The sequence below is a fragment of the Salvelinus alpinus genome, chromosome 25 (assembly GCF_045679555.1).
Source record: "Salvelinus alpinus chromosome 25, SLU_Salpinus.1, whole genome shotgun sequence".
Lineage (NCBI taxonomy): Eukaryota > Metazoa > Chordata > Actinopteri > Salmoniformes > Salmonidae > Salvelinus > Salvelinus alpinus.
Window position 1 is genome coordinate 25,053,418 of NC_092110.1, and position 9,747 is coordinate 25,063,164.

Here is a 9,747-nt window from a genome sequence, read left to right on the forward strand (position 1 = left end):
TCTGGAGAAGTCCGGTCCTGGAGTATTTTAACGAAATGAAACCAAAATATTTAGACTGACTTCATCCAATGTCCAGAAAAATGTATTTGTGTGATTGAAGATGCACTATGTAGAAATCGGTCTGCCATTTCCTGGTTGTAAAAATTCTAACAGTACGCCTAATTTCAGTTTATGTGACAAAACAATCTAGTATAGTGTAGAGCAAGGTTTCCCAAACTCGGTTCTGGGGCCCCCCTCCTGGGTGCACGTTTTGGTTTTTGCCCTAGCACTACACAGCTGACTCAAATAATCAAAACTTGACGATGAGTTGGTTGTTTGATTCAGCTGTGTAGTTCTAGAGCAAAAAGCTGTGAAATATATTTTCAGCTGTTTGTTGCTGGATCGAATCCCAGAGCTGGCAAAGTAAAATCGGTTATTCTGCCCCTGAACCCATTGTTCCCCGGTAGGCAGTCATTGTAAATAAGAATTTGTTTCTTAACTGGCTTGCCTAGTTAAATAAAGGTAACATATATATATTTTTTAAATAAACTTAAAAATTGGAAGCATAGATATAGGCACACAGAACGGATTTACTTTGACTTAGACTTGCTTTCAATGACAATGGTAGGTCTATAACTCACATTTCTATGTGGGTTTTGTCTGGTTGCCCAAAAAGTTACATATTGCAGATTTAATAAGATATCGTTTCATTTGCATATTTTAATAAAAATATTTCTGAAAAAGTATAATACATAAATATATTATATTTGTATCTACATTCAATAGTTAAACGTTGATTGTGATATGATACATGGGAGAAACGTACCCTATGAGGGTGTGGTGCCTGGCCTTATCTCTCAATTATAGAAAAGACAATTCAAGGCACATCCCCATAACTTGTGAGACACAATCATAGCAATGTTAGAGATGACGACCATAGACTACTAGTGTGGGCCATGACAGCAACTAAAACATAAGGACAATAATGGAAAGTTTTGCTGAGAAAAATTCAATCAAACCCAAAATATGGAAAACATTGGGTTCAGGAAAACAACTCTCCCAGCAGGTGTGCCTTACTTTTGAACCTCATATCAAACCTCTCCAAATATGATACATATTTTGTTCCTACTAGAACTCCCCAACCAGGAGTCTGTATTTTGGATGAATGCATTTACATAGAGCTGTATGGGAGAGGAATGCAGTGAGGGGATGCAGAGACAGCAATAGGCCTTTATCATAATCATCCTAAGGTATCATCATAACTGTTATTGAGAATTTTCAAACCTGTTTAAATGGCCAATGGATATGTAGCGGTTCCAAAGTCCTATTATCAGGGGTCCAGTACAAATCATGGTGAAGACTAGACAGACTACAGAAAGAGACAGATGCAAACTTGTAATATACATGTTTTGGAGAGTGTTATACAAATATTTAAGAGGTGGTTACTAAACGCCATCCTTATGATAGATTGCCTTATCAAAGAGGGTTTGGATTTCTCAGACAGTTTTAGAAGGGCCCCTCAACATTATTATAATAATTATGCATTATTTGATGCCTATGAAAATAATCCATGCAACTACAATAGAAGTTATGTGATTTATTTATTTATTTATTTTGGGAAATCAATATTTTAAAGAAATACTGTCAAATGTGAAAAAATATTCTCTGTCAAAGATTATTTTATCATGTATTAGTTTGAGTAAATTCCGATTTTCAGATACAGTTGTGATGTAAAAAACTTAGAGTAGAAATCTAGGAACATAACAAACAAAAACAAAAAAAAATTGCAACATCAATATGTGGTGTGCACAGTAAGTTTGGTATAGCCTTACAGATTCGATAGTGGAGCGATGGACATGGATGAAATAGCTTTCTTTGATAAGAGACTTATCCTGACATTTCATTAACGTTTTTGGTGTTGCATTTACACCTACTTTACTGTCATTCGTCCTTTATCAGGTTATATTAGGCCTACGTCCCTTTCTTGAATGTCAGCGCATAAGGTATAAATGCTGCTGTAATAGCATTTGCGTGATGAGAAACATGTTCTTCAAAATGTGCATTATGAACTATGCACGTTATTACATATTGATCTACATTATATTCAACAAATTGCCATAATAATAATAACAATAATAATAATAATAGTAATAGTAATAATAATGCCACAATTAAAGTTTGAATGATAGGCAAACTGAATACATTTTACGTTGATTTGATTATTAATGCATACGAGAGGTGGCTTTATTAGGAATTGAAATTGTCTAAGAACTAATTGTCTAAGAACTAATACAACCCTGTGTTGATTAGTCTATTTGTATAGTTTTGGAATCACACTATTACTATATTGAAAACATATAGAACTTGTGTTTCAGTGTTTTTATTCTAACGAATGTGGCAAAAAATTATCCTTTTATTTTTTAATGGATAATATTTTTAATAAGGTATAATATTTCACTGTATTGGTCCTCCTACATCTGCGATGCCTCTACAAAATAATCTGTGAACAATGCTGGCTACCCCATCGACCTTGCGTTCCAACTCAATTTGGTCTCAATCACACAATAATGAAAACGCACTCGAACCAGATCCTTATAAAAAGTAATTCGCCAGGAATAGCTCGCACTTCAAGTGATTTATTGTTGACGTTCAATTGGTTTGAAACATGTACAGCAGCCATCACGCATTTGTTCGTTTTGACAAAAGAAGAAAGAAAAGAAAAAAGTCGACTTAAAACAAGCATACAGGTAAACGCATTCTCGTGTGTTCGCCACATATACAGTTCCTACTTTCTTTAAGTCTAAATGAATACATTAGTTTACAATATTAATAGCATAAAATACCAGGTTATCACTGCAAAGAAGTGGTGGTTTAGTACCTTGAGAGAGTTCATACCTGATCCCACCTATCTCACTTTTCCCTACAGTCCCCTTAATGTGGAGCAGCATTCCCGTTCAACAACATAGACAACGTTAACATCATGAGGAAGTCCATCACATTGATTAGAAAAGGTACAGAAACGACACAATCTATTTCAAGGGTAGCCATTTCGTTTAATGTTCAAAAAAAGTCTTCCTCTTCAGAAATGTCAACAAAATGTGCCCTGACCAGCTGGTGCGCCTGAGCGCGTTGTCCTCTCAGACACCAAGGGCTCCATTTTCGCACAGTTATGTATATCAACATGATATGTCTCGTTTTCTCTTGGGCTCGTCCGCGGGTTAACATATAAAAATTGTAAATGACAGTAGGTCCTACCAAGTTCTGCCGTAGAGGAGGTTGGAGCTGACCATGTTATTAGTGTAGTCTATAACAGAAGTGTCTATTTGCGCCATGTTGATCTGGCTATGGAGTGAAGGAGGGCTAGGTGACATCTCCTCCAGGTCTTGGGCCTGAACTAAAGAGTTGACCTGATGGTTTTGGTGTTGATTGATGGCATTACTGGAAGCGGGGAGCACGACCCCAGAACCGTTCTGTTGCTGCTGCTGCTGTTGTTGCTGTTGCTGCTGTACCTGCTGCTGGTTCGGGGTTGGTGTGTTGGAGCCGTTCTGACATGGTTTACCGTCCTTCACCAGAACAGGCACGGCCACGCGCCTCGGCGACTGTTGTTGCTGACACAGGTTGCTGTCCTGCTGCAGCTGCTGCGCGGCTTTGTCCTTGGCCTGCCGCTTCATCTTGTACCTGTGGTTCTGGAACCAGATCTTGACCTGGGTCGGTGTCAGATGGATCATACTGGCCAGGTGTTCCCGCTCTGGCGCTGAGAGGTATTTCTGTTGTTTGAATCTCCTCTCTAGCTCGTACACCTGAGCCTGGGAGAAGAGTACCCGTCGTTTCCTCCTGGGCGCTGCGTGCAGGGGTGGCATGGACTTGGAGGCGTCCCCCATGCCTGTTAGGGTCCCCATTCCAGTCATGTTCATACCTGTGGAAGGTCCCATGAATCTAGAAACTTAAAAATATACATACATATACGCACATTCAATATTCAGCAATGCAAATGTGTCGGTTTGTTGGCCTGAAGTAGTTCAGCCATGGTCTGTATGCCGTGCGTAATTTGTCAAATGTAGGTTAGTCAACAAGCTCTCACAGTCTCAGCTCAGAATTAAACGTTCATCCACGTTTCTGAGATCACTAGGCAGCATTACCGAGCAAGTTTATTTCATTCCAATAATAATAATAATAATACATATTTTGTGAAATAAAATTAAAACAGACTTTTTTCCTTATTCGAAAATGGTGTAATGTCAGACTAGCCTAGGCTACTCAGTGATGGTGAGTAGTGTGTTATTGGTTCAAATCTGTTCGTATTTCGTTAAAAGTTTGGTGATAGTGAAATAAAACAAGTCACAAAACAATAAAAACGATTCAAAATCTAGAAAAACGACTTACTTGTTGAATATCTTTGATCCGTGTTTGCGCCATACCACCCTGTGGCTGTTGCGCTATTTCTCATGGTTTCCTGGTACGACGGAAGGTCTCCCATGTTGCCAATGCTCCCATTGCAGTATCCCCCCATGGCGCTGTGCGAGAACTGGGAGACAGTGTGTGGCATGTGGTAGGTGGTCGCCACGGTGGCGTTGTGGCCCATGGAGTGCTGTTGCATGCCAGTCTGGGACACCTGAGGCTGTCGGTAAGCTCCCAGTTGAGAGGTTAGGTTCCCTGCGCCGTCCATGGCACTAAACTTCTTGTAGGTCTCCTCGATAGGACTCAAAATATCACTCACTGAGAAAGGCGTTGTATGCTTTGGGCTCAACGACATGGTTCAGAAAGCAGGTAGATTTTGTTGAGCAGATCAACCGTGTTGTTGTATCAGCTCTCTCCTTGTGGATGGCTACGTAAGAGAGTGCTTGTAGTACGCCTGCGATCCGATTGATCGCCTTGGAGAAGGAGGCGAGCCCTGGGTGCTCATAGCTCGGGTTTATTGTAGCCAGGAGCCAGGTTTACGACAAACACAGGGGGCGGAGCGACGTCCTAAATGAGCAAACAATAGTCATCGACATTTTAGTAAGATAAGGAAAATGTTGTTACTTTTGTATTAAGGTGAACATAATGCCAAATGAAATCTATGTATTTATGTTTCTAACATATCATTTATGGAATGAGACATTGTTATTTGTCCACATGTCTATCCATAATAAAGTTCTGCACAATAGCTGCGCTTATATATTATACGTGTAATGTTGTCCTGCGTCAATAGGGAATTCCATACTTTCTAGAAACTTTGAGAGCACTTTACCAGACATAGGTGGCAGCGAGCATCACTAAAGAGGTACAATGGTACAATCCTAACTTGTGAGTATATTGCTTTAATTAAAAACAGCATATTGACATTAGATAAATATAATATTAGAAGTACTTGAAGATCTACCTATCTAGAATAGGCTAGCCTACAAGTTGTTTCCACCTGTGTTCTTGCAGGCAACAGATCTGACAAAGGTGTTTTGCTTTAACCGAATGGACAAGATATGACTTTGCAGAGTGTAGAAGTAAGTTTTCGTGTATTTCAAGTTTACAGATATAAATGAAAGTAAAATAAAATACTGGATTTATATTCTGCTTATGCATTGCTTTTAATAAATTCGAATTATTTGATCATGTTTCATTGGAATTCAAATTCACATTATGATAACTGATGAAATGCAACAACATCGTTTTCCGGCCCTCAGCCACCTGACTCATAAGCCCACTGCGTGACCTGGCATCTCCATCTGTGTGTAAACTCCCAGGCGCCAGAGGCAGGAACATCAGATAAAACGAACAAGAAAAGGACTTTTGAATCAACAAAACAATTAGCCATGAAATGTGACGGTATTACTAGGCTATTATTATTCCTTTATTATGATTCCTGTATTTATTTTACAGTTCATCAACTGCAGTGGCCTGATCTTTGTTTTATCAAGGCTAATCGGTTAAGTTTTAGAAAATATTTGACCATTACTAAAATCAGTGATTTAAGAAAAGAGACAATGGGAAATGATTGTTATGATGAAGAAGATTAAGATGGTGGTGGTGATTGTTGTGATGATTTTGACTTAGTGACATCGTATTTGTTCTTATTAGGCTAATGTTATAACTGGACAAAACACAACAATAGCTACTTGTATAGACATTGAGCTCATAATGGTAGACTTATCGGTTTCCAAGCAAAGCTAAAATACTCAGACATAAGCACTACTGAGGTCTAAATGATTGATAATGGGCCTTTCTTTATTTGTGATAAATTATTTAAATAATATATTAATGCAATTATTACGGCTTTACTCTCAGGTGGTAATACTTTCTCACATCCTTGACCAAAGTGTCATTTAGGGTGACCAGAACTCACTAAAACAAATAAAAATATACATACACCAAAGCACCAATGTTATCATATATGGTGGAATATTTCCCTTTGTTGAAGAGGGAAAATAATGGTCTAAACTCACCATAATTTGATTTAGTATGACACGTCAGTAAGTAGGGTATCCTAATAGCGCAAATGAAGATGCGACATGGTCAGCCATCAATTACTGGCAACGCAACACCAATCTCCGTTTAAGATGTTCATTATGAGTAATAAATCATTGTTGCTATGCAATTTAATTCAGTAAATATTTAGGTGCTCACTTGCATCCTTCAATTACTCACAAACCCTTCTCATCGCATTTATCCAACGGAGTAGGTGGATTTTGTATAGGTTAGGAGGCATAATACAGGAGACAAGCTAATTCACGGCACTCAAAAGTCAGTAGCATTATGCATAAAGTTAACCTCACATCAGAGTAGATATCATACCAAGACCATATGGTCATTTATTTTGTTTGAAAAGTTTCTTGCAATTCAACTGCAAAACACAATAGTACACGTGTTGTTACTTGTCTATTTCAGTTCAACTTCAATTAACCTGCTTATATCAATATACTGCTAAACATGATCCACCTAGGTACGGTATGTGATCTTACCTGCATAGGCCATCAAATAAACCGACTCTGTGAGCCATCTCTACGCTTTTGGCTATACGCTGAGGCTCGTGGTGGGTTTTGGGAACAAGGGAAAGGTAGGCCACAGTCACAGCACCTCTAACGTTATGTAAATGAGGCAAACCTCTCAACCTTCTGGATTATTGAGTCAGAGAGCACGGCCGGGTCCAGAGACCCTCCACATTGGAAAAACACTCAAATCTCGCGCCAGTTGGCTGCACAGCTTAGAGTAATAGTTCTGATGCATATACACTCTTGTAGCCTGCGTTACAACTTGTAGAGCAGGTGAACATGAAATTATAAGAGGCCTCTCTTCGACAGCAAGATATTTGGACGTGCGGGGAAGGAAATGCCTAGACCTCTAGACGGTTTGTCAGATTTATATTTGAATTGGTTTATTGGTGCAAGTTTTAAATGGAATTGATAAAGACCTGCCACTGTTATTCAGATTACATTGTAATTCCATTACAACCTATATTGTGCTTGTCTGTTGTGATTGCCTGTAGTCTATTTGCTATTTAGCTTTGAAATATATCATATTTAATTTATAACTCAAACAATAAAAACATGATAAATAACCCCAAGATTGCTAACTTCAAAAAAGTAAAAATGTAGGCATATCCTATTGATGTTCCATATACGAGTAAAGGCTTGCCCTCCAATTTTGAGATGTATCGTCCGTAGACTTTGTATCACCAATTGAATGGAGGAAATGCAATTGAAATATCAAATCTTATTAGGTACATATACACCAAACACTATTTTGTATTGGTGTCATAGTATCGTTTGCGACGGTGAAGTTGTGTATTGTCCATCAAAGATGGTTAGGTTATGAGTTTTTCTCTGGGTTTTCGCAGCGCGCTTTCTGCAATTGCTTTGCTTTCTTTTCTGCTAAACTTATAGCATCTTGTTAAACCTACTTGTTAAGAGGGGACAATTAATAAGCTATGCTCATAATATATTTGAAACTATGCACTAAATAAAACTTATTTGACAGAAAACATTTAGGCTTTGTTCATGGTAATTTTCTAATTTGTTATCACGCAGTTATAATATTGAAATTTCAGGATATGGAACAATGTTGTAGAACAATGTATGGAGCAATGTTGTTCGCGGGCTGTATGATAGTTTTATGACCGAACAACCTTGTTTATTTGGGCCTATTTGTAATTAGATTGTGTCCGGATTAACCAGCTCGATCAATAGATCACCTCCTCCTTATGCAGATCCATGCGCTGTTGGGCCTGTAATGCGATATTATTGCGGATGTGTAGACTACCACCACGGTCCAAGGCTACAGTTATGGTATTATAAGGGTCTAAAGACAAACAAGGATTTCATTTAAAAAACGCATCACGATTCTTTCAAGGACACATATCTTGCTTCTGGGTTAAATGGAATTAATTGAATCGTCATCATAATAACCTGGATGGCCCCACTCAGACGTCAGAAACATGCGGTTGGGCCTGATGGCTAGGCTAACATTTAGCTCCAGGCTATTTCTCTCCACACTGCAGGGAGCACTGATGTCAATGTTATTGATATTTTGTTTCATTAATGAATTGTTATCTTGTCAAACATAAACACCAAAGCATTATTTGACAATTTAATCATAAATGGGCGATGCTTTTATATTTCAAAACAGCCCCTCCCCCAGTGACACTGGCTGCGGTATACTGCAGCAGCACAGCAGATGGACCTGAGCGTGGTCACTGAAGTGCTTTCTCCATCACTGCGCGCTGGTTCAATAACCTGAGAGAGATTTGGAGAGATCATTGAAGGGCTGGAGCGCTCGGTGTAAGAGCCGGGGTCCTGACCTACCACCTCAAAGATACACCGGCGGAACAAACCCACTCTGCCCACTCTGGTTGAATCAACGTTGTTTCCACGTAATTTCAATGAAATTATGTTGAACCAGCGTGGAGTAGACGTTGAATTGACTTCTGTGACCAGTGGGAAGTGACTGCTGCTGGGCATCAATAGACGAGACACTGCACAACTGGTAAATGTGCTATGTTGGTAGACTCATGTCAAATGGTGTGGCCCTTGTATATGATGCTTAAAATTACATAAACTCGGGGTCTAAAAGGATCTAAAATGGAAACTATCGGAGGATCAGAGTTTATGCCTAAATGCTCAAGGACGCATAGCTGCGCGCAGGTATTTCTCATGTTTTTGCTAATATTTTCTGCTGCATTACGCATTTAACTGTACATTCCAGCCAACCAAAACTAAATTCCAACCATACCATAACGGCACACATTGTACAATTTGTACAAACATTTCACGTGCCAATTATTCCAAAGGAAATTCATGCCAAAGATCTGTTGTTTAGGCCAATTCACCTGAAGAAGTCCAGCGTACATGTGATCTTTTTTGTTTCGTCAATTAAAATACATATATTAGTATTATAGGCCTATTTATTTACACGTTAGTATTATTTTAGGCCTCTCTCCATGGCCAAATGACTAATTGTTGATGACTGAAGTTGCCTGTTCGTCCCATAACGTCAGACTCGAAGAAGGATATTAATGTATCTAAATAGATAAACGCACACCCTTCGACAGGTGTAAACCTGGACTGACTGATTGATATCTCACAAGCAGACTATGCATAAGGATATTACTGGCGAAGGAGATAGAAATGCAAATTTCAATGCAAGTGATGTGACTTTATAAAAGTTTAATATAAAACATATACATATTTACAGTATGTCGAGCATGGGCCCTCTTTGTCAGATCTAAGCGCCTACTATTCCTGAGAAGCTCATGCACTTGTATTTACGGGAATATCCCCACCAAAAAACATAACAATG

The 9,747-nt window shown here is 38.8% G+C and overlaps 1 protein-coding gene across 2 annotated transcripts; it reads right to left on the bottom strand.

Moving 5' to 3' along the window:
• Window positions 1-2,599: 2,599 nt before the first annotated feature.
• On the bottom strand, window positions 2,600-6,985 carry LOC139553718 (homeobox protein Nkx-2.1-like). 2 transcript variants are annotated; one of them, XM_071366326.1, is made up of 3 exons: window positions 6,915-6,985; window positions 4,363-4,944; window positions 2,600-3,895 (listed from the first exon to the last, which is right to left on the bottom strand). In XM_071366326.1, the coding sequence occupies exons 2-3, from the start codon at window positions 4,730-4,732 to the stop codon at window positions 3,231-3,233; spliced, it is 1,035 nt and encodes a 344-aa protein (XP_071222427.1). In that variant the 5' UTR covers window positions 4,733-4,944; window positions 6,915-6,985; the 3' UTR covers window positions 2,600-3,230. The 2 variants fall into 2 exon arrangements, with proteins under 2 accessions (XP_071222427.1, XP_071222426.1); XM_071366325.1 differs by having other exon boundaries at window positions 2,600-3,922.
• Between the last annotated feature and the right edge of the window lie 2,762 nt (window positions 6,986-9,747).

Coding starts and splice junctions, on each gene's coding strand:
- LOC139553718 (XM_071366325.1), bottom strand. CDS start 4,732: ATGTCGTTGAGCCCAAAGCATACAACGCCTTTCTCAGTGAGTGATATT. Junction 3,923..4,362: donor GGATCAAAGATATTCAACAA/GTAAGTCGTTTT, acceptor TATATTTTTAAG/TTTCTAGATTCATGGGACCT.